The sequence below is a fragment of the Nannospalax galili genome, unplaced genomic scaffold (genome assembly GCF_000622305.1).
Source record: "Nannospalax galili isolate Female #2095 unplaced genomic scaffold, S.galili_v1.0 scaffold1398, whole genome shotgun sequence".
Lineage (NCBI taxonomy): Eukaryota > Metazoa > Chordata > Mammalia > Rodentia > Spalacidae > Nannospalax > Nannospalax galili.
In genome coordinates this window covers 1,653,165-1,679,041 of record NW_008342016.1, presented here as the reverse complement: position 1 = coordinate 1,679,041, position 25,877 = coordinate 1,653,165, and the positions used below count along the sequence as shown (strand labels likewise).

Here is a 25,877-nt window from a genome sequence, read left to right as displayed (position 1 = left end):
ACACCCGCTCATCAGCACCCTTCCCACCCACCCTTCCCGCACACGAATAAACACACATCACCTCCAAGGGAACAGACGCTTAATAAATTCCTACGCAGAATTTCCAAGTCTCAATTCATTGGTAACTTTTCCAAGTACATATGTTTATGGACAATTCTTTAGCTCCTCTCACAGATATAGAACTAACGGGGATTATCGCATGCTTGTAGTTAACTTGCCCTGTGTACTGCACATGAGAGGCTAAGAAGGTCAAGACCCAAAGTGGTAACAAGGCAATGGAGGGAAGAGACAAGACCCCAAGTTTTCATCCTCCCTTCCCTCCTCCCTTCCCTTCTTCCTTCCTTCTTCCCTTCCTTCTGTCCCTTCCTCCCTCCCCCTCCTCCCCTCCCTCCCTCCTCCTCCCATCACTACGCAATTAATCAAATCGCAATTAAGTGCCTAATTTCTCGTACTATCTCATAAATCAAAATAAGGGGCCTTGTTCCTTGGGGTAGTCAACTCAGGGAGAAGCAGGGTCGCTAGGTGACTGGAGGATGCAGGACAGGCTCGGGTCAGAGGCGGAATCAGCCTCTTGCCAAACCATCCTGCCCCAGTTCCGGATTTTCTCTCCGCACTGCACTGGATCCTTTCCCTCCCATTCCTTCCTTCTTGGCCTTCCCCCCTTACTTCTCCTTTCGCTGTCCCTTGCCAGTGCGGGGCAGTAGCTGAGGCTCGGGCCCTAACATCGTCCTCACCACCTCCGGCCCACGGAAAGAGGACCGGAGCGCAGAAACTCCAGTGGGGCCGAGGCCGGCGTTCTGAGCCTGTCCGAGGCCACTCCGGGGCTGGGACGGAGGCGCCGGGCGGGCTGCAGGTGCGGGTCCCGCGTGGCGGAGCCTGCAACCCTGTGCCGGTGCGGGGCGCGGTCCCCAGCCCAGCGCGCAGCGGCTGCGCCCAGCCCTCGGGGCGTGGGCGAGCTGGCCGCGTGTGCCTCGCTGCTTGACGCGGGGACCAGCCAATCAGAGCTGGCGGCCCCGGCTGCCATGTGACGGGCGAGGCGGCCCTTTCCTCAGCGCGGCCAGAGGGAGGAGAGAACCAAGGCTGGCCGTGAGCCTGGGAGCGCAGCGGCCACGGAAGAGGCGGCGGCAGGCGGGAGCGGCGGCGGCACAGGCTCGGGGCCAGCCGGGCGCGCATCCCCGGCGCCCTGCGCTGCGGAGAACTCGGAGGAGCGTGGGAGCCGCGAGACACCAGTGGACAAAGCAAGATGGCAGGGATCTTAGCCTGGTTCTGGAACGAGAGGTTCTGGCTCCCGCACAATGTCACCTGGGCAGACCTGAAGAACACAGAGGAAGCCACCTTCCCGCAGGCGGAGGACCTCTACCTCGCCTTCCCCCTGGCCTTCTGCATCTTCATGGTGCGGCTCATCTTCGAGAGGTAAGAAGGGCCGGAGCGCCTCCTGCGCGCACACACACACACACACACACACACACACACACACACGTGCACACACACGCGCACAGTAGCCCACTCCGTGCGCACGCCCCCGCTCTCGTGCACGCACCTCCCAACCTTTGTGTTCACGGAAAGGTCCCTGACACCTCCGCTGGGCTGGCTTTGGGGAAGCCAGGGAGGGTCGGGCTTGCCTACGGATTTCCTCCCGGGTGTAGTGGAGGGGTTGCTGGGCGCTGGGTCTCCTCCCCGTACTCCTCGGTGGCCTGGCTTCCTCCTCCCGGCCGTGAGGGCGGGCGAACAAAGGTGAGCGGCGGGCGCTCTGGGCCCCTCAGCGCTGCGTGGGGCTTGGCCGTGTCCATGGCTCGACGCCTGCTTCTCTGAAGCTCGGCGCCACCCCAGTTGACAGCCCGGAAGGTTGGTTCGCGCGGCCCCAGAGGGAGGAGGAGTGCACACACTTCAGTCTTTGCACTCCGGCTAGGGGAGGTGCTGCAGAAGAACTGACCAGGCACCCTAGGCTGGTTTCAGGGTACTGTCTGGGTTCCATCCATGACACCAAGTTTTAGGCCTTTGCTCTTGGGAAATGGGTGACGGTAGCACTCCAGGTCATTAGCGGTTTCTTTAAAAGTGGGTAGAACGGGACGAGTGCCCATCACACAAAATGGTCATATGAAATGGATAGCGGGACCCCGTGACTAATCATAAGCTTCTTTTTTATAGAGGAACACACTTTAAACATCGAAAGAATCGTCACGTAATTGTTGGTGTAAGTCCTTGATTGAGTTGGATCTCACCATTGTGGTACACACAAACTTGAGTTACTCTCTTTGAGTCAGGCTTAAGTCATGAAACTAGGTCCTGCCTGCTGTGCAGTCTCCACACGCTAGTGAAACAAAACCAGCAGTGCACACTTCTTTCTCTAAACTGAAAAAAATTGCCTTCCCTTTTCTTCTTCCCACCCCGATTCGTCAGTAAAGGCTGAATTTCTTAGAGCACAAATTCCCACTTCCCTACATTTCCCTTTCCTGCCTCCAACTGACCTTGGCTGTTTCTTAGGTTATTGCTGTTACCTAGTTTACTGTTTCTGTTTGCCTAAAATCTTTATGGAGGATGGCAGAATATATCTTTGTGTCATTTGTTGCTAGAAATAGCCACAGAGCTTCCTGGGAACAAAAAGTACGTTCTGTCGTAAAAAAGGTGGATTTTTTCAATGGGCAGTATTGTTGCTTGAGAACCAAGTCAGCTGTTACCAAGCTGAAATTGACTTGTGTAAAGGGACAGACCTATTTTTAAATGATTAGAATCCAGTTCAAATATGTCATCGATCTTATCCAGTGCTGAGACACGTTGTGAAAAAGTGGGTGTGTTTGCAGGCTCAGAGCTGCTTTGAGAGCAAATGTTTGCTTACCGAAAACAGGAACTCAAGTCTCACCTTGCCATCTCTGCAAAGACAAGCAGACTCTCAGGAGTAATAGCAGGCTGCTGATCTGTGCTGGCTCAGTGTAGGGGCTCGCACACAGTGGCTGAGTGGCAGCTGGTGAATTCTGGCTGGAGTCACTTTTGGATAGCTAATTTAAGGGAAATCTTCAGTCATGTTTTGGAGAAAAAAGCAAGCCATCCTCGAAATGCTGCATTTCCCTGATTCTCAGTCCTGACTTCAGGTTCTTCCAAGGGTTGGAAAAAATACTAAAGAATGAAGGTGGCTCTGTTTGTGGTTGGCTTTTCTTTGTCTTTAAGACTTAACATCGATGTAGTATCCGAGGACTGAATCTTTGATTGTCTTTTGCAAGAACACTTTTTCCTTCCTTAGAGTAAGCTTACGACTTGACTTAGAGTTTATACCAAAGGGTCAGTAGCTTTCAACTGTCCATCGTGACAAATGTCCTCACATTGGCTTGTACAGCTGGTCAGTTTTCTTGGGGCCATTGATATGAATAGAAGACATTTTAAGGCTGTATGGGAAGTGAAAGTTTATGATTAATGCTCAGAATAATAATCCCATATCACACATAGACCACATGTGCTACTGCTGTTGAAAGGGTGTCTGCTTTGCATTCCTCTTGCAGCGGTGACAGCTGTGTCTTTAACGATGTAGACGTGCAGTTCTTTGAAAAACCTGACAGACTAATTGTATCCAGAGTTGGAAGTTCCGCATTTTTATGATCTTCTCAAACCCAAAGGACACGCTCTGCTGTTCAACCTGTGGCTCTCATTTCAGTAGCATCCACCAAAGGCATGAATCAGTAAAGCTGAGCTAGCCCATATTGTCAAAAAACACAGCTTGCTCTAGGTACCCTTTTAACATGTTGTACGCGAGTCTTTTCTCTTTTGTGCTGTTCTGTAAAGAATCCCTTAGCAAAATAAAATCCTTTTGCACTAGGAACAATTCTTTCAAGAATCTATGCTTTGTCATTTATTTCAAACTTGAGAACATAGGAGATACTTGATTATCCAAAATCTTTATTATCTATTGTATAAGGTCAGTAATACCTGAAGCAAAAATTAAGAGTGTATTCTTCAATCTTACCTATTTTTCTCCATAAAGGAAAGCGTTAATGCATTGACTGAATCTGGTTTTGCCAATTGAACAGCCCTGTCTTTTTGTTTTCCCTGTCACTGTTGGGGTGTGACAGGGGAGGTACTATTGGCCAGAGCCTATCGTTTCACAACAGCATATGGACAGCAATATGGTGGCCCAGCATGGCTAGTTAAAAATGGAGCAGCCTAAAGTCACTGACTTTTGGCCAAGTCTATGAAGAGCCCACATCTCCATGGTTTCTATCAGCGCTTTTGTACTCTCCAGCCCTGGGGAGCAATGCAATGGGCTGGTGTAGTACTGCCTGTTGATAGAGTAAAAATGTTGAGAAAGAAGCAATATCTTTTAGAATGAAAATTTCAGTGCACACCATTATATCCTGTTGGTGACTTGATTATGGAAAGTGATATTTTTTAGCAATGTAGAATTGTCACCTATTTGATTTTTTAACTTATTGCCTCTTTAGGCTCTATAAAACATTTCTGGGAGTTATAACAAATGCTTCTTTCAACTTCACTTTTCAAAACCGTGTTTTGCTATGGTGTTCATAAATGTAGAATCCAAGTTCTGCTGAACCCCTGTGTGGAAATAAAACTTTTTATTATTTTTATAAAAGTAACTTTACTGTAGTTTCTTCATGGATTTAAGAGAGATGGAGAAAGTACTGACTGGGAATCAGAGCTATCAAGTTCTAGTCAGAAGGGTCATGGTACTGGGGCAGGTTCCTGACTTATCTTTGCTTATTTCCCAGAAGCAAATGGTCATTGTAATCCAAAAACGCTTTCTTTTTAGAAAAATTGCTTTTTCTTACTTATGGCATAGAAATCTTTGATTTGTATTATTTTCATGTGTACTAACAATATATGTGTTTATAGGGTGCAGTGTAAAACACTGTGTAATGAGAAGTCACTTATGAAATACTTTTTCTGATGTGAATATTTGAGATGTACTTTTAAGCACAGTGTACACTGTTGCTTACCATTGTTATGTGTAATGAATCTCAAAGTGGCATTCCTCTTCACTGAAACATGGCCCATCTTGACCTCTGTCCTTCTCTTCTTCTGACTCTGTAGCCTCTGGCAACCACCATCTATTCTTATTATATTAGATTTGAAAATGTACATGAGAACATACGGGATTTGTTCTCTAAAGACCTGGCTTATTTCACTTCATGGAGTGAAATTAAAGACTCCTTTTTTAAGATTATAGAGTATTCATTCTCTATCCATTGATCCATTGATCGACACTTAGCTGGACTGATTTGACTAGTCCAAGTCACCATATGATGACTGTGTAGAGGCAGATAGTTCTTTACTGATTCCAAATCTTCTGGGTAGGGATGGGATAGAGCTCTGTGGTGGAGCCTTTACCTAGCATGTGCAAGGTTCATGACTGCTTTCCATCCCTAATCCCTAATGCCTGTAGACCCTCTGTATTTGAAGCTTTAATTATCTCATGAGACTTTGTAGGAGGCTAATGCTCGTGTATAGCAAGCAGAAGTCAGACCTCTCAGAACAAAGCGTTTTTTTTTTTTTTCGTAGAAATATTCTACTCAGTAGTTTTGCTGTTTTTAAAGTATTTTCCAGTTGTTTTTTGAAACAAAAGAATCATTTGGGCTGTTATCACATGTGTTCCAAAAAGCTACAATATTTTTCACTAACCAAGAAAGAAGACTCTACAGAGAGAGAGAAAAAAACTGCTTTCTTTGGACCTCTTTGTGTTAGAACACAGAGTGGAGCTGACATCTGACTGGATAAGAAAGGGGTAGCTTCTCACTCCTGACAGGGTGGCATTCAGTGCCAAGCTATACAGGAGTGTTATCCTTTAGGAGCTGATACTAGTCCAGTGTGGAGTGTTCAGCCTAAGAACAACTTTCTTCCCAAATCTTCTGGACAAAGTAGTGCTTTAGCTTTGTCAAAGGGAATGGCTGTCCAGTGGGCTTTTTCTTATGATTTATCTGCTGTCTCTGCCTTGCCAGTGCCTTGGGTAAGGCCGTCTGGAGGCAGTGAGGGATGGAGGAGGGGGAAAGAAAAAAGTGGGGAGATACATTGCAGGGGAGGACTGAGTAAAGGCTATCACAAAAAATAGAGTAATGGATGAAGTCCATTAGTGAAAGATAGTCCTGTAATGTATCCTTTAGTGAAGAGGGAGATATCTCAGACAAAGTTTAAAAGAGTATTTGGGAATAACTTTCATACAAACATAGGCTTTTTCTATGTAACCTCAGTGCTATATATTAAATTCTAAGTATACCATACTTAGCTTTTTATATAATGGTGTTATTGAGATTGAAACTATGGCTACCTGATATGCTAAAGAGAGATGTAAGAGGCAGGAGCTGGGGTCACACATGAATAGGTTCTTGCTTATAATTTCTACTCTGGGTCAGAAAAAAGTGGATCACAATGGATGTTTTATTGGAAAAAAAATGGATGGTAGTCTTTGAAGAAGTTTAGTACAACCTTTTCATTCAGCAAAATAGAAGATTTGTATTATAGCATATAGTATTTGTCACAGGTTGATTTTTTTTATGTGATTGGTATGACTCTATTCTTAACACTGAATGGTGGAGGAGGTCCCTGAGAAAACCTTACACTATCACAAATGACTTAATGACATCACATAACTATGAAATTAGCACCCTGAAGGGATTTTTATGAAAGTACTCTGTTCTCCATGGATAGGGTGGTAGTTTTTCCTTGGGCTGCTAATTTGTCTGATATTTCAGAAGTAGTTTGTGTTAGGGGAGGGTGTATAGAGGGAAATGGGCCTTCAGGTGAGTTTCTTCCATCAATTCAGCAGTCTCATGGCTTTATCAGACACTATTGTGTCTCTCTCATGTGTTTTCCTCACCTGATAAACCTTGTTGACATGTGCTAGAAAGGCCTTTGTCATGCTATGCTGAAAACTTTAAATGTTTATGACATTTACATTTCTCCCCATCACTAGGCAAAGCAAGATTTCCTTAAGCTATTGGTTATTAATTTCTTTTTTGTATTTATTTATTTATTCATTCATTAATTCATTTATTCATTTATTTATTTTTTGAGACAGGGTCTCACTATGTAGCCCTGGTTGATCTGAAACTTGTTATGTATACCAGCCTGGCATCAAACGCACAGAGATTCGCCTGCCTCTGCCTTGCAAGTGCTGGGATTAAAGGCATGTACCACCAAGTCTTACTTGATTATTAATTTCTTATAAATGCTTTTGGGGCAGGTATTATGATTCCAGATTTGGTTTCGTAGTGCTGGTTGTGTCCTTTTTTTTTTTTTCCTCTTTGTTGTTTAACGGTAAACAGGAAAGCCTCTTACAGCACACCCATGTTAATAGAGCTGCCAGTTTTATTCCTAAGATTTTATTTGGGCTTTTTTCTCCCTCCTTTAAAACCATTTCATGCTAGGGATAGTACTATGCACCTGTAATTCCAACATTTGAGAGACTGAGGTAGGGGGTTCAATCAGGAGCTTGAGGCCAACCTGGGCTACATAAAGAGACCCAGTCTCTAATACCAAAACCAAAACCAAAAGATGATTTCAGTAGCTTTATTTTGTGTCACTCTTTACTGATACAGAATCTTGATTACCTGCTGGAGAGCACTTACTCTACAGCATGATTGAATACAATGCAGTGATTCTCACAGTGGTAGGGGAGTGTCTTTTGAGTGATGCTGTGGATGATTGGGGGCCTAGGTCACAAGTGCTAGACTGCAACTTGTGCTCACATTTATTCTATTTGAAGTTTAACTATAATAAATGATGGCCATCATTAATGAATATCTTTTATCACTTTGATACTAATAGTAGCAAGTAGTGTTTGCTCTCTAATGTGTTTAACTTTATACAGATTTGCTTCATTTAATACTCTCCAAAACTCATGTGAACTAGATGCTAATTTTTACTCAATTTTAGAGATGAACCTAAGGATTGAGAATTAGAGAAATGCAGCTGACTTATATACCTTAAAACAGCAGTGTAGACATTTGAAGATGGGTTTCTTAATGCAACAAATTTGATGATCTCCTCATTTAAAGCCAATAAAATGAGGTCATACTAATACAGACACACAGACACAGGCACACGCTCACACACACACACACACACAGACAAAGACACAGGCGTATACACACACACACACATACACACAGAGACACACAGTTTTTATATGTAGCCTTTTGCTCTTAGTAAAATAGACCTGAACACTTCTTATGAAATTAAATTTATTTAAAATATTTTCACTTGTTACATTATTCTACATTGCAGGTGACCATTTTTGTTGAATTTTGAGGCTATTTCCAGTTTTTGTATATGAATCTTTTGGTCCTATTAATTTCCCAAGGCATGTTTCCTAGCAGTAACATTTCTAAAACCGAAAAGATAAATATTTTAGTGTCTTTGAATAGGTGGAAGTTGCCATATAGTTGTCTAGAAAGACTATAATACTTTGCATCTCCTTATTAGAATGGACATAATCTTGGAGACTTGAAGAAAACGTCGTGTTGTAATGTGAATGTGCTTCTCTGCTGCTCATAATGAACTCACTTCAGTATTTATTAATTACTTGTATTTTGCTTTCTCTGAACTTCTGCATATTTTTATTGACTTGAAGAGATGAGTATTATATGTATTGATTTTTGGTAGGAAAGTGGTCTTCCTCCTCCTCCTTCCCTTCCTCCTCTTCCTCCTTCTCAGGATTTGTCTTGATTTGTTTCTCTGGTTATGTTTATACTCTTGAACTTCTTTCTCCCTCCTGCCTCTCCCCATAAACTTTCTCTCTCTTTAGGAAGGGTCTTTGAGTTTACATAGTAGAGGGATGCAGCCAGGATGGATAGCAGATATTTGACTTTGTGATGGAGAATGAGGCTGAGAGCCAGGGCTGGGAGCAGGACAGAGCCATGAAGAATGAATGGATTTTTATGAAGGGAAACTTGGAGATAGAGCCTACATTTGTCTGTATTATATTTTTGAACTTACGGTTAAAAATGACTTAAGTGAGCCGGACATTGTGACTCATACGTTTCTTTAATCCCAGCACTTGGAAGACAGAGACAGGTGCATTGCTATAAGATCAAGGCCAGCCTGGTCTACATAGTGAGTTCCAGGCCAGCTGGGGCTATGGGAGCCCTGTCTCGAAAATTAAAAACAATAAACGAAGAAAATAGCTTAAAGGTTTGAGAGATGGCTCAGTAGTTAAGAGTTTCTAATGCTCTTATAGAAGACCCAATTCGGTTCCCAACACCTACACAAGTCAGGCAGCTTATACCTCTACCTCCAGGGGATCCAATGCCACAAGCTTGCACTCACCTGTAAATACATACCTCTTGATCCCCACCACCACATAACACATAATTAAAAATAAATCTTTAGAAAAGGTGCCAATAAACTAATCTGCAGGAAATCCAAATGACAGGATACCACCTCATATCCAGTAGGATGACTGTAGTCTGAATTCTTGATACCATCATATTGTTAATTTGGCTTCAGCATATGAATTTTGGGGAGAAGGGAAACCATAAACATTCAGACCATAGTAATAAACAGTGGAACATTATTCACTAGTAAGGAGGAACTTTATACTTAAAAATAGTAAAAATTGGAAGTTTTATGTTGAATGCATTTTACCACTATAAAAGTTGGAGGAAAAGGGAAAGTTCAGTGACTTAAATAAAGTCATTTACTAGAAATATCTTCCTTGTTCCAGGCCTGGCATTTTTCTAGGTGAAACAAATCTTACCCTTCTTAGGTTCAGTTCCTTCAAGCACTGCTAGTTTGTTTAAAATGCATACTTCTCTTCAAATCAGGATTGTCCCCCTCTTCTCTCTGGAATTACCTGGCATGGATGACTGGAAGAGGAGAGGTTCTGGAAGCAGTTTTGAGATCCAGAGAACACTTAAGCATCCTGGGTCTTTGTGGAAGACACAAAACTAAACAGGTTAGCTCAAGTCAAATTTGTTAACCAGATGAATCAGCACACCAGAGAAGGCTCTCAGTGCTCTGGAAAAACACAGCGCTGTTTTCCAGAGGTATGCAGGGTTCCAGAAAAGCATAGTGCACAGTTCTCCAGGATCCCAGGATTACAGTATATGCGCCCTGGTCAGTACACAATCCACTTAAAGCAAGCCAGGATAAGAGGATAACATTCTCTGGGGCCAGGTGGCCTGGGCCACAGATGGTTCTGGAGGAGCTTTGGGAGGGAGAAGGTCAGATTTGACCCTCTTGCCTCTCTTTCCGTTTAATGTCACATACATTTTTGTAAGCAAGTGATTAAACATTTGATTGCTTGAAGATAATTTTTCTCAAAGCTCCATAGTATACAGGCAATCAGATTGAAAGTGTCAGTGGGCACATATAGACAGTTATTTTGGAAGTTTATTCTAATGTTTAGTCATTTATACAACTCTACTTTCTTTAAGTCGTCTATGAGAACATTTTGGGCATTGGGTTGAGGATTTTCTTTTCCTCATGAATGGCTTTCAGAGTGGATCTCTGGACCTCTTTTAGACTGCTCATGTGTCTTTTAGACTGTTCATATTAGACTGTTCCTGCCTTTGCATTTATTTCCTTAAAACCGGATATGGGGTGGGTGAAATTACTCCAATGGTTTTTAATTGCAGGAGGGAGACATTCCTTTCCTAGGTAATGTCTTTTGCACAGTAACCTAGAACTTAGTTTGCTACGACTTGCAATTGTCTGCATAAATGTAACATTTTATCTTTGAGGTGTTCAGGTTACAAGCTGTCCTTCTCCTGAAGCTGGTTGAAAGCATGCTCTCTTTCTTTTTTTTCTGCCTTTCTGCTTCCCTCTCTCTCCTCTCTCCTCCTTCTCCCCATTAGTGAAGACCCTGTAGGGGCACAGAGAAGTCTTGGGAGGAGGAATAGCATACCGTTTAGAGGGGGGAGAGGACATAGAAAACTGGGTAAATTATTGTCAGGGACTGTTTGGCCAGTGCCAGAGTGAAAGCTGCCAGCTAGTCTGAGTGGCTTTACAGATCTTGTTTTAATAGATCACCATTTCAAAGCAGAATAAAGTGACTTGGTCATTTAAGCAGAGTGGCAGTTTGGACACAATAGCTTGAGTGCAGGAAAATTGAGAAAGAAGCAATCAGTCACTTTGCCATTGTAGAGATTATGAGAATAATGGCTTTGTCAGTGGATGTGTGTCTATCTTTGAGAGCATCAGTAGGCTTGGTGGTGACAGCACATTCAAATTGTTACTGTTTTGTATGCTTCCTGCACTTAATTAGAAACACATATTCCTAACTAGAGTTAAGGGGAACATAGATAGCAGAAAAATTATAGCGCTTGGGTTTAAATCCGAATATCCCTTTACCACCTTTGTAGCAGAGGACCAAATTCTCTAGAGTTTGATGCACTCACCTGAAAATCAGTGGCTATATCTGCTTTATTGTGCTGGAGGACTCCATGGGGAAATATATTAAAAAGACAATCAAAAAATTGGTTCTCATTTATTTTTAATTTACTTTTTATTTTGTGTGTATGAGTGTTTTACCTGTAAGTAGGTAGATGTACCATATGTCTGTAATGCCCACAGAAGCCAGAAGAGGGTGAAAGATCCCCTGGAACTGGAGTTAGGAACCTTTGTTAACCACTATGTGGGTCTTGGTAAAAGAACCCAAGTCCTCTGCAAATGCTCTTAACCACTGATCCATCTCTCTAGCCTCCAAAACCTGGTTCTTAAAAGTACACATGTGGTCCAACCCCAGATTTCAAACCTAAAAACTGCAAAAATGACCAGGACAGCAAACTACATTAGTGAAGTAGTGGCACTATTATCTTGGGGGTAATCAATGGCTATCTAATTGAACTTAAAGCCTGCTCAGTGAGAGGGAATTCATGTGTGGCACTGCAAATATAGCCAAATACAAATGGCTGAAGAAGCCATAGATCCTATAGAAAACCCTATGTCTATCACATCCCTTGACAAATGTGTTTTCTTACTGAATGTTAAATGTTAAATGTTACACACATGTATACCAGTCACTACTCAACAAAAAAAGCCTCTTTTTGCAATAGGTGGAGACTATTACAGAGTTCCACAGCTGGTCACACACAGAGAATAAGTGTCTGTGAGACATCCAGCCCTAAGTGACACATCTACAATGGAGCCTCTACACCTAGGCTTGCAGATCATAATGGAGCAGGGGGTAGAGAGAGAATAACTAATGCATCTCTCAACTCTCACCAGCAAAGCTTCCTCATGCAACAGTGGGTGATACACATAGAACTCCACATCTGGCCAAAGTGTAGAGAATAAGAGATTCAGAGTGCATGTCCCAGGATAGGACTCCTATATTATATCTCACCCACCGGGGCTCAAGGACCATTGCAAAAGAGGAGGGGGTAGAGATTGTAAGAGGCAGGGGTGATGTGTGACCATAAAGAAGTCTTTCAGGCTTCTGGGAACTTGCTCATATGAACTTACAGCAATGGTGACAGCATGCATAAAACCCATGCACCCTGAATCAGACAAAAAGGAGCACAGAACTGAAGAAATGGGCAGGAGGCTCAACCTTAACCAAGAAACTATTGGCAGCTGATCACTGGTGAGTGAGGGAGGGTTGATCTTTAATGAAGTGATGCTAGATAGGCTAACCAGGCTTCATTGGATGAACTCACACCAAGGGACATCTGGGGATAAAAACTTGACCTAACATGAAATCTTGTCAGGGGGTGCAGATAGGGGAGGGGACCTAAATACTATTAAGATATATTGTATGAAAGGCATAAGAATTCAGTAAAAATATACCTTGAAAAAAGTACACATGTATACTCTGATATGTGCTATCATATTTCATACCTACTAAGAAATAATGTTTTGTATTGTGTTTAGGATGCTGAAAGGTAGTGAGGGGTGTGGGGAGGGGGTGCCACTGTGGAGGCTGTAGGGTCTGTGTATATATATTTGACCCTGGAACTGAAGGATTTACTTGTTCTGTTGAAGAGTCAATATTTAATGTGATAGGCTTTGAAGCACCCATCTCTTCAGCAGTGTGCCTATTCAGGGAGGAGAATGCTGGCATTTCCCCTCCAACTGTTTGTAATGAGTATTGTACAATAGGGACCTGCTTGTGTTTGGTCACAGAAAATGGTTAAGTGTTAAAGAAATGATGGGCAGCTACGTGCCACATCAAACCTGGATCCCTGAATCCTGAACTTTTGGCTAGAGGTTCTGGGATGTCTTCTACTGTGTAATTTTCTAAGGAAACTCCTTTTCTGTCTGTAGAGAGAGGCCTTATGTAGGTATCTTAAGCCCACCCTCTACCTTTGGTTTTATCCTGAATATTCTTTTTGTGTGTAGTCTCAAGGAAAATGGATTGGTTATTCAATAACTCGTAACTACAAGCATAAAAATAGGCATTTATAATGATTTAAGATCTGAGATTCATTCTGGCCTTGCCACTTACTACCAGTCCAGGAGCAAATAAACCTCTCCAAGCAGTTTCCACTGGAAGCTCTCAGAGTTGCTCTGCGGATGGAATGAGAAACTGCATGTATCATGTTGAGGGAAAGCCTGGCTCCGTGATGGCTCTCTCTGCAGGTTTATTCTGGCTGTGCACACACATCACACAATCAATTTCTAGGGTTTGGTGGATCTCTGATGTCCAAAAATGACACTTGGCTTACTGTACATGATGAACTTTCATACAGACCCCACTCCTGTACAGGCCAAGCCTTAACTAGTTAGAACTGTCCATGCTCTCATTTGAGTTTTACTTTTCCTATTCCATTTCCTCTTCTTTCTTGGATTTTTCTTCTAGTAAGATTCTGATTGTTCCAGTGGTGACTGGCAGAAAGCAACCCCAGCAGCTTCATGAAGAACTGGGCCTTGTCTGACTTATCTAATACACTTTGATGTGGTTGGGTGTTAATAATCAGATAGCTCAGAAATATGTTTCTCCTACTAATTCCCCCCCAGAAATAAGAAAGGAGTGAGACTAACAATGATTTCTTTCAGAATCTGAAGCCTAGCAGACTGTTTCCATTTGATCCTTAGAAACAAAAGAAATAAAGCTAGAGAGGTAGCTTAGCAGTTAAGAACATGTACTGCTCTTGCAGAGGAAGGGAGTTTGGTTTCCAGCACCCAAGTTGGGCAGCTGACAATCATTGTAGCTCCAGATCCAGGGAATCTGATGCCCTCTTCTGACCTCAGCAGGCACTGCACTTATGTGCATAAACCTATACTCTCACACATGTTTATACACACATTCTTAAAATTAAAATAATGTGGTTTTTTTTTTGTAAAGAAAAGAGATTCAGTCTACTAGCAGTGAGAACATGTTCGTGAAGACACAAGCGTTCAGTATTGGCTGAAGAGAATGCATTTATGTTCTTTCCTTTAGAGAAACAGATGTGCCCCTCCACATTTGCCCTTGTAATGTGTATGTGGCTAACCTTACCTGACCACAGGAGTGCAGAAGGGATCTGCACCTGCTCTCAGTAACAGGCATTCTCCCAGCTCTGCATAATTTAAATATAATTTGTTAAAGGTTGGCCATATAAATTTTTTTTTTTTTTTTTTTGTCTTTTTGAGACAGGGTTTCCCTGTAGCTCCAGCTGCCTGGAGCTCACTTTGTAGACCAAGCTGGCCTCGAACTCACAGAGGATCCGCTTGCCTCTGCCTTCCAAGTGCTGGGATTAAAGGCGTGCGCCACCATGCCCAGCATAAATAATTTTTTAAATCTTCCAATTTTTTAAAAAAGGTGTTGGCAGGGACTGGAGAGATAGCCAAGCAATTAAGAGCATTGGCTGCACTTGCAAAGGATCTGGGTTCAGTTCTCAGCACCTACATGGTGACTAACAACCATCTATTTGGGCATACACAACTTCAGTTCCAGAAGATCTGACGCCCTCTTCTGGCCTCAATGGGCACTGCACATGTGGGTACACTTAAATATGTACAGGCAAAACACTCAATACACATAAAAATTTCTTTAAAGGCATTGGCAGAGGGCATCTTAGGGTGATTAAATGTGACATTTGTGGTGGGTTGTCTTTGAAATGAGGAAGTAAGGAAGTGATAAAACCACAACATTTTACAATAACAAATTACCCTGTCTACCATCGGTCAGACAGCAGTGGTGTACTGAGCTCAGAGCGGGTTGAGGACAATTTGTCTGCAATAAAGGGAGTATATTATTTGTACAAGATTTGAAAATATAGTAACACTGACTCATAGTTGTTCTGCTTTTATAAGCACCCAGTGAGCCAATTGTAAACATAAATATAAAGTATTTCCCTCAAGGACTCAGTGCGCCCCCATACTATCATACATTGTATGGGATACCCATGATCTGAAGACCATGGATGGAGAAATAATGGCAGAAAGGAAAAACTCTATCCCTTCCTTTGTCATATACATCATGATACCAAGGCCTAGAGTCATGAAGGGACACTGCCACGCAGGTCCTGGTAGAGCCTTTGAAACTCCATGCACTGATCTTGTGGAGTGACCCTCAGTCTGGGGGGAGCTAGAGCCCTCATAACTCTGTCTTCTTGTGCTCACCTCACTAAACACATGCTGGTCATAGCTGGGGCATTTACAGTAAAAGTGGCTATCCTGACACTTCTTAAAGAGACTTGGGGTGATTGTAGAAACAAGACTCCTTGGTATCTCAGTTATGGTCTTCCTGCCCCACTGTCTAGGTCACATGATTTGTGACTTTAAAATATTTTTTATTAAGTCCAATAAAGGGCTTCCCATCAGTTGTGGTTTGCACCTCATCCCAGGTGCCCAGGGCCAGATTTCTATGTGCTGGCTCCTTCCCACATGCTGACCCTGTGCCACTGAAACCATACACTTAGCTGTTTTTTCCTGCTTTCACTTCAGTATATGCATGCCTCTCCATTAACCAGTTTGTTAAGCAGCCACACTTGTAAAGGGACTGAGACAAATGGAAAAGGAGAGGGAGAGGGAAGTATTATTCTGAAGTGGGGGCAGGCCAGCAAGCACTTGGCTGCCCACGTGTTTTTTGTTTTTTGTTTTTATTGAATTTTTGTGTCTTTCATACAGAATATCTCAAACAATCTTAATCATCTTTATACCCCCATCCCTACTGACACCCTCCATAGCCCCCTCTCCACTGGAATGCATATGCTCTGTCATCCATGTTAAAACCCACTGTGTCAAGTCAGTGTCCCCAGATGTTCCCCAGTGCAAGTCCATCCACTGAGGTCTAGTCAGCCTATCTAGAGTCCCTTGTTTTAGGAAGATCAACTCTTCCTCATCTTGCAGTAATCAGTTACCAATATTTCTTCAGCTAAGACTCGGGTCTGCTGTTCATTTCCCCAGTTTTGTGCTGGATTTTTGCCTGCCTGAGTTTGCATGGGACTATATGCTGACACCCTTGCTATAGAATCATATGAAAAGGGTCCCAGGAGCTTGTAGGACTCTGTTTCCATATGGGCATGCCCATCCTCCTTGGCTTTTAAAATATTTCTGCCCCTTCTTCCAAGATGTTTTCTGAAACCTGGGTGGGTAAAATTTAATATAGGAGCCCTGTCTAAGGACCAGCGTTCTACAGATTCTTAATCTCTATGCTTTAGCCATTTGTAACATTTTGTGTTCCTGGCCCTCTGTTGCATGAGGGAGCTTCAGTAATGAGAATTGAGAGATTCATTAGTGTCATCTTCTTTACCCCTGTTTTATGTTCCGTGTGCCTTAGGTGTAGAGGTTGTATTGTAGATGTGTCGCTTAGGCCTGGGCAACTTATAGACAATGTCTGTGTGTGACTAGTTGTGGTACTTGGTAATAGTTTCCAACTAGTGCAAAACAAGCTTCTTTGATGAGTGGCGACAGGGATATTTGTCTGTAAATATAAGGATACGTATTTTGCATATAGTAAGAAATTACATTAGTCTAGTGATGTGACAGTCTTGGAGTTTTCTCTACAATTTATGACCACTCCAGCCATGTGTATTTGGTTATGCTTATAGTACCACACTTGAATTTCCTCCCATTGATGGGCTTTTAGTGCAATTAGGTAGCTGTTGATTGCTCCCAAGGTAAAAGTGCCACGACTGTACCGATGTTGTCTGCTATTTATGGACCCAATTCTGTTGAGTTTTACAGTGAATGAAGCTTGCTTTTGCTAGCTAGGTACCTGTGTTTGGAAGAGCCAGACTCCTGAAACATGCCTGCTGACTGTGTCTTAGAGTTTAAGGAGTTCAAGGAGGGGAAGTGCTTGGAGATTCCAGCCACTCTGAAGTAGGCAGGCTTTAGCTATGGTTGTCTCGGCAGGAACTGGGCTTGCCGCTAGAACCCCAGTACCCCCTCTCATCTGTCCTCATCTTGTACAGTGGCAAGCCATGTGAGACTGGATGGAGGGCAGCTAGTGACCCACTCAGGGCTGTGATTTCCCACTCCTTTTGGTTACTGGATCCCACTTGTTTGATGTCTTGCACCTTTAAATGTCCTTCTTGCTCAGAATCTACTCTTTTCCAATCTAAGTGTCTGGGACACACAGAGCCTCTTGATTGTGAAAGGACTCCTGGCACCTTCTGGCCCTGAGTTCTACTTACCAGCTGTTCTGTTATCACTAACATTTACTAGGGCAATACTGAGTGGGGCCAATCTACTTAGAAGCTTAGTCACTAAGAACTTTCATTACATTTGCTAACTTTAACTTTAAAAATTTTAATGTTCAGAAAATGTAATAAATAACATGAAATAAATGTTCTCACTATTTTCAGAGATAAGTTCATGGTTCTAGCCTTTTTTTTTCTGATTTAAAAGAAAGGGGAAATGTACTTGGTACTGTTTCCACAATTTTGAAATGGCAGATTTTTGCTTGTCAAGCAGTTTCCCCCTTTTTCAGAGTTAAAGACGAGACAAAGATATGTTGCAGTAAAAGCAGAACTGAACCTATGTAGCCTTTCTTTCTATCAACCCTTTTGCATTTTTTAGCTCAATCCTAGGAATTTTTGGCCTTTCTGGTTATCTAAAGTGTTTCTAAACTGGATGCACTTGGTTCGTGGAAACTTTAAATTGGCCTGTTTTAAAAGCTCATCTAAGAGCAAGGATGTCTCTCTGAGTGGGAATGGCTAAGGTACATAGTATATGATGATGGATTTTGGGTGTTTGCAAGAGAATGTGTTTATCTTTCCAAGTGGAGTTAAATACATTCTTTCTTGTCCTGAGGCCAGTGTTCACATTTGGAGAGAGTGAGTCTGAGAGCATGGGAGAGGGAGGTGGGGAGTGGTTGGAGGAAGGAGGGGCTTGGAGCATGCTTGATTTCTAGTGTGAAGGCAAGAAGACAGAACAATGACAGGCCTAAAATTCCATCACATGGATCCTTGGCTGAAGCACCGTATACCACAAATGGGCATTAGCATTAGCTGTGAACTTCAGCTCCCAAATGTATATTCATCACTTAAACTATATATATATATATATATCTTTCATACAGAAACATATACAGACATATGCTTGGCTTCATGAACCACTGAATTATCACAACAAAGCGAATATACTATGTGCACCTAGTTAGACCCAGTTTGAGAGACAGACCATGGCCAGCATTCTTTCTCATGAGTTTCCTCTTACCTACTTTTATAAATTAAGGAAAAATTGTTTCCAGTGTGAAGATGAAAAGGCTAATCCATGCAATAAAATCCATGATTCTACCCAAGGTCTTTGGCTTCCTGTGAAGGACAATGTGGGCTCTGCTCCCCACCATCACTGAAAATGAAACTTCTTTTCTTTGTGATGTTTGTTCACGTGCTTGTGTGTGTGTTTCTGTTTTTTAAAAAATCTAATTAGTATTTTGTCTATCAAATTTACTGTTAGGGTTAGGGATGTAGCTCAGTGTTAGAATGCTTGCTTAGCATGCACCAGGCCCTAGATCCAATCCCCAGTACCATCAACAGAAAAAGCAAGTCAATAACTTCTTTAGGAAAGCGTGGGAAGAGGATATGAGAATGAGAGCGAGCAAGAGAGAGACGCAGGCAAGAAGACATTTGGTTCTGCAGTCCTTTCTCTCCTTCCCTTCTCTGTGGCTGCCTCTTGGTTTTTGTTTTGTTTTGTGTTTTTTTTTGTTGTTGTTGTTTTTGGAAGTTTTACAGTTCTCTTCTGAATTCTAGCATTTCTTCTTTGACATTTTCCTATCTTTTTATTTTTTAATGTATATTTTTATTGATTTTTTGTGCATTTCATAATACATTTTAATCATGTTTCGATCCCCTCCCCTATCTGTACCCCCCATAGTCTGCCCACAGATTTCATGCATTTAAAGGTTGAATGATATACTTTTGAGTCTTTCCCTAAAACTTAACTATTTTTCCTGAAGTAACAGCATGTCTTGAATGCTTTCCTGTGCTGGTGAATAAAGATCAGCTATATCTTTTTTAATCTGATAGCATAGTATTCCACCGTTGACCAGCTTCATAGTTCATCTGCTACTTTGTGATTGCTTTCAGAAGCCATGCCATAACTTCATTCTTCTTTAAAGTCTTGCTTGTACTTAGGTGTCTGTCTCCAGAGCAACACACAGAAGTAAAATTGCTGTGTCAGAAAATGTTCATAGCTGATATTTCTAATGCTGCCAGAGCCTTTTAAGAAGTAGCATTCCAGTTTATTCTCCCTGTCAACACTGCACAGCAGCATTCTGGTTTACTCCCCCTGTTAACACTGTGCAAGGAAACCCATTCTTCATATGCTTTCTACCCTGCTGCAAATTTGATGTCATTTTGACAAACTGTCATAATGTATGAGGAAAATCACTATTTTTACCATGGTGACTTATCCAAACAACAGGTTGATGATCTAGCTAAGAGAGAAATTTCATAAAATCTTCCATGAAAAGACATTTGCTACTGTTTATCTGAAAAATGGGAGTAATAATGATAAGACACAATGAGACATTCATTCAAATTCACAGTTTCAAACTTTGCATATTTTACAGCCATTCATTTTAACAAGCATATCTGATATATTTACATTCCTTCCAGCTGTGGCCTTTAGGTTATCTGGCTAGCATGCATGGTAAGTGATTTGATATATCCTCTTCAACAAATAAAAGTCAAGTATATTAAATGCTATTACCTTATATAAGGAATCATGAATGAAGGATGCATTTCCCTCATATGAACTTTCCTAATATTTGATCATCAAAGTAGTTTCTGATGATTAAACTATTCTGAGAGTAGAAGCATCTCCACTTAACAAATAACAAGATGTTGTAAGAGTGAAGATTCTAGAACTGCGAAGAAGGTTTCTGTCTTGAATTGTATCTGATTGTTCCAGCATTCCCGATTGCTCCCCTCACCTCCAGTCATGTCTCATGTCCTTCTTAGGGAACATCAGGTTCTTATGCCACCTGTTAATGAAATTTATGAAATTTCCTAATGAAATTCTTCAAATATGGAGAAAAACTTAAAAAACTCAGGAACATTTATACTCATTCCTCTTGAATTGAATGATTCTTAATATTTTACCATTTTTTCCTGTACAATGCAAATTGTAGCTATCATGATATTTTGCCCTTGAATGTGTATTTGTCCTCCAAGAATAAAAATATAGCAGGGTGACTTATTAAATGTAACTTTTGGGAAGTGAATTTTCTATTGTGCAACACACTTATTTTTCTTACATTTGAGATGGATAGTTTCAAAGCTGTAGAAACTTTACTCATAGCTTACGGATTTGGTAACATTATGAGCAAAACGAAGACTACACATTTAGACTAAATAATTACATTTGATGACTCTGTAAAACATAAGGCTAGTTGGGCGTGGTGACGCACACTTCTAATCCCAGCACGTAGGAGGCAGAGACAGGTGGATCTCTGAAGTTGAAGTCAACCTGGTCTACAAAGCATATTCCAGGCCAGCTGTGGCTACTGGGATGCCCTGCCTTGAAAAATCAAAACCGAAACATAAGGCTAGAAGTAAGTTTATTGCCAAATGGTTGATAGGTTGATGATATGCAATATTTTGCTGGATATTTTATGGAAATAATTGCTAAGACTTTGAACTGGGAAACCATGAGTGATTGTTTATTGCTTCTTGGCCTTAGGAAATCTATATGATGGTCCTTGACTCATAAATCAGCCTATGGGGGTCTTTGTACAACAGGCCAATGTTTCTCAAGAGTCCAAGGTCCTGCCTTTGATGTGGTTGTGTTTAGGCTTCCGTGAATCATGATTGGTCTGGTAGTATGGTGACGTCTTGACTCTAAATCAGGCATTTGTTATTATTATAGAGTAAAATTGCTCTCTGAATACAAGTCTGTACTCACCATTCCTGTTAGCTAAGTAAACCTAAGACCATGGATTAGAAAAGGCTTAAATATATGACACATTGTTTGTTAAATAAATTGTCACAGGTGAAGGTGGAAGGTTCATTCAGGTTAGGCACTAAGATAAAACTGTATTATTGTGACTATTATTTCTGCTTCTCAGGCACAGAAAGATTGAGTAGTGTGAGAAGTTTGCTCTGTCTCCCTTAACCAATTCCTTTTCTTTTTTCTTCTTTTCTTTGTTCTTTTTCTTCTGTTTTTGCTTGCTTTTTGAGACAGGGTTTTCTTGTAGCTCCATCTGACCTGGAACCCATGATGTAGACCAGGCTGGCCTTAATCTCACAGAGATCTTTCTGCCTCTGCCTCTGGAGTGCTGGGACCAAAGGTGTGCACCACCATGCTCGGCCAAACCAATTCTTGGACAAAAACAGGAGCTTTCAACCATTATGTGAACCATGTTCTGCCCTGGGGCTTTCTTTCCTATCCTGCTGTCATCACCTATCCCTGCACAATTCCTTAGAAGGTAGCTGATAAAGAGACAATGTATACGTTTCACCTACTTTTCTTGCTTTTGCAAAATATCTGATAAAAGCAGCTTAAGGAAGGAAGGGCTCATTTTGGCTTATAGTTTGAGAGCACCGTCTATCATGGAAGGGAAGACATGACAGGGGAGCCTGAGGCAACTGGTCCTATTGTATCCACAGTTAGGAACCAGATGGAGTTGAATGATCATGCTTAACTCTTTCTCCTTTTTTTTTCAGCCTGGGACCCCATCCCATGGAATGGTGCCACCCACATTTAGGGTGGATCTTAACACTTTAATTTTTCTAATCTAGAAATTCTTTCACACAAACATTTGCCCAGAAGTTTGTCTCCAGTGTCATTCCAGATCCTGTCAAGTTAACAATCATATCTACAGCTACAGCATGCATCTTGTGACAAAGTACCCAACAATAAAATAAAAGGGTATGTAAATGGTAAAAAATGAAATTCCTTCCTCAGATAGAGCAATTTCAACTGCTTTCTAGATTTTTTCTATACATATTTAAGCATATTTGTCAGTTTAGGCTGCTATAACAAAATACCATAGACTGAGTGACTTAAATAATACTAATTTATTTTCACAGTTCTGGAGGCTGAACGTATAAGGTCAAGATACTGGCAGACCCAGTGTCCACTAGAAGCTGTTGTTTGCATATGGCATGTTCTTGCTAATGTATGGAGACAGGGAGGAAAGAAGGGAAAATTGTGTGTGTGTGTGTGTGTGTGAGAGAGAGAGAGAGAGAGAGAGAGAGAGAGAGAGAGACAGAGAGAGAGAGAGAGACAGAGGACAAGAGGGCGAGGAAAAGACATCTTCAATAGGTAGAAGAGAGAGAGAGAGAGAGAGAGAGAGACAGAGAGACAGAGAGAGACAGAGAAACAGAGAGAGAGACAGAAAAAGAGATAATTTCTTGTGTCCTACCTTTTAGGGGTCCCATTCAAGATGGACCCACTGTCATCTCCTAATCATCACACCCCACCTCCTAATACCATCACATTGAAAATTGAAGTTTAAAACTAGTTGTGATGGCATGTACTTGTATTCCCAGCTTTTGAGAGGTAGAGGCAGGAGGATCAGCATATGGGATACATGAAATCCTGTCTAAAAAAGCAAAGAAAGAAAAAAAGAAAGGAAGAAGAGAAAATTCAGGTTCAACATAATGAATTTTAGGGGACAAAAAGATTCAGCACGTGCAATATATACCTCTACACTTTTTAATACAAGCTACATAGACCTTTTTGCACTTGGCTTTTTAAACATAATATATTGTAAATGTCTTTTAAAATGAGAATACTAAAATTTCACCCTCTTCCTTACAGTTCTGTAAAATGTTGATATATATATATATATCATATGTAAGACATGTAACATCTTTTTAGTGTCAGGGCCTTGTGCAAGCTGGACTGATGCTCTACCACTGAGATACTCTCTCACCCCTAAAACATGTTACACACTTACCATAATTTAACCATTCTGCTACTTTTGGGTCTTTAGATCACTTGCAATCTGGTGCTCTTAAAAACAAGCAATGCCACAATGGCTACTTTTGTATGTATGCATTTCTTTTCATGTCAGTTACATTAGGATGGATCTGTGTTAGTGTGAAGTTGCTAGGTCAGTTTGACTGTTGGTAGGTATTGCCAGGCTTTTCTTGTGGTTGTACCTGCTTGTATTTGCACTAATTGAGGAAGGCTTTTAGCAGTGTAACTGAACTTTCAAATGTTTTCCAACAGACTCTTTAAGAAATGGTACCATTTAAATTTGCTTTTATTTTTGTAAAGTTCGGTACATTTTCGTATCTGTAGTATATATTAAAATATCTTATTATTTTTATTTTATGTGTATGAGTATTTTGCCTGCATGTAAGTGCACTGGTGCTATGCAGTGTCTTCAGGGGCCAGAAGAGTATGTCAGTTCCCCTGGAAGTAGAATTATGGACAGTTGTTGGCTACCGTGTGGGTTCTGGGAATCAAACCCAGGTCCTCTGGAAGAACAGCAAGTATTCTTAACCACTGAGTCATCTCTCCAGCCCTACATTTTTATATATTTTAAAGTTACTTGTATTTAATTTTCTGATAGTTACTTGATGCTTTTCCTTTTTTTAAGAGTATTATTTTATGTAGACTCTACAAACAGAAAATTTTCTGCTTTTCATGTATACTGTGAGATTTGTCTATATTTCTTTTTTTTTTTTTTTGGCTGAAGGTTTTAGTTTTTATGTGATCTAATTGAGCAAGGCTTTTCCTTTAGTATTTTTCTCTTAGGGTGGTTGGTTTCCCCCTTTATCTACTGGTCCAGCCTGTTGTCAGCACTCTGGGACTGAGCAGTGTACTAGTGCTGATGGCCTGTTTAGGTTGCAGATTGTTACTAAATTGTCTGTCTTGGTCACTGTGTTCCATGTCCCCCAAACCAGGTCCTCTGTGAAAGTAAACCACTCCACTCTACTGGGGCTGAGTTCAGTCTCCTGGCCTTAGGGACCAATGTGGAGGTCTTTGTTTCTTATTTTGACTTTGGACCAATCTTCCTATTTCTAGCTAGACCCTGTACCCCAACCTCCAGGCATCTTGTTCCTATTGCTCCTGAATGTTCCTGGAATTCTCTAAAACCTCTACTCCCTATGGATCACTGTCCACCAGCCTCTGCCCCTAAGCCCAAGGACTTGTTGGATATATAGCATTACAGGCCTTTCCCCATAACTGCTGAGTGGAGAGCTGCCATCTCTGGCCATTACCAGTCAACCTCTGTATGTGTGTGAGGGGCATCTTTATGAAGCTTCAGTTCCATGTGGCTTGATCACTGGCTGCTCACTCTTCTGCTTTCCATTTTCCAAAATTTGGGATGTCATCTCTTTATCTGTTTTTTTTTAATCATTTTAAAAAGTTTACCTCATTTTATTCTTTATAGTGGTTTTAATAGGGTTTCAGGAGGAATTACATTTGTTCACTATTTATAATGAAAATTCCTTCCCCTGTATTTTGTGGTTATATGTATTTCAAAATCTTTGATCCATGTTGTATTAATTTTGGTGTAAGAAAGAAGAACTTGATTAATTTTAATGTCAGAAATGAGACCTCTGCACTTAGTTTTCTTTTCCTAATTGGCTAGACAGTTGTCTTAACCATGATTTATTTAATCATATTTTCCTTTTTGTTTTGGGGCTCTACCTTTATCATATTCTAGATTTCCACTGTTTTTTATTTTTTAAATAATTTATAGTTAGTTATAATATCTCTTACTATGTGGTAATGATAATTTCTCTTAAATTTTTTTTGAAGACAAAGTTTTAAAACTATGAGCTAAACAGTTTCTATAGCCTCCATTTCTTCCTTTTTATTTCTTTCATTTTTGTATTTCCCTATTTGAAATGATTTTCACAAATTTATTTCTAATTAGATTTTTAGGTTACTCAGTGCATATGCTTATATGCAGGCATGTTTATAATTTTGAGCTGCAGGCTTCCCCCTGCATCAGTACCCTTACACTTGCCACTTTATCTGAGTAAAAGCTCTGACTGGTGTTATCAGCACGCTGTCTCAGGCTATGAGTATATTCCAGGAAGGGACAGTGGTGGTGTTTTAAACTGGGTGAGCACACAGAGGCCATATTTTCCCAATATGTAAAGTGTTGGTTTTGTTTAGTTGGCATTAACACCGGGAATATTCTCCACCTTGATAAATCTTCCCTTCTTAAAACTTCGAAAAAGAAATTGAAGACATTCCTTGGAGAATTATTTCTTCCTAGTTTTAGGAAGAGTATGATGTAAATACAGTTAATTATAATAGAAACTTTAGTGCCTGCTTATGGTGTACAGAATGTGGTGATTACTTGCACCCAAACTGAGATAGGAAATGTACCCCCTAAGCCTCATTAATGGTTCAGCTCAATGTGGGGTTCTTGTGTTTGAATTCTACCACCATCACTTATCAGAGCTGTGACCCTGATCAAGTTAAAGAACCTCTCTGGCTGGGCGTGGTGGCGCATGCCTTTAGTCCCAGCACTCCGGAGGCAGAGGCAGGAGGTTCTCTGTGAGTTTAAGGCCAGTCTGGTCTACATAGTGAGTTCCAGGACAGATGGGGCTACAGGGAGACCCTGTCTCAAAAAGACCAAAAAAAACCGCACA

At 41.3% G+C, this 25,877-nt stretch overlaps 1 protein-coding gene across 2 annotated transcripts in view; it reads left to right on the top strand.

The window, feature by feature from the left end:
• The first annotated feature begins 1,058 nt into the window (after nt 1-1,058).
• Cers6 (ceramide synthase 6) overlaps nt 1,059-25,877 on the top strand; it is a 308,765-nt gene continuing 283,946 nt past the window's right edge. Inside the window, exon 1 of one of the 2 annotated variants that reach the window (XM_017799289.2) lies at nt 1,059-1,413. In XM_017799289.2, coding sequence (XP_017654778.1) covers nt 1,244-1,413 — 170 coding nt within the window. In that variant the 5' untranslated portion in view covers nt 1,059-1,243. The remainder of the gene's footprint in view (nt 1,414-25,877) is intronic. The other variant, XM_008837818.3, reaches the window with a different exon arrangement.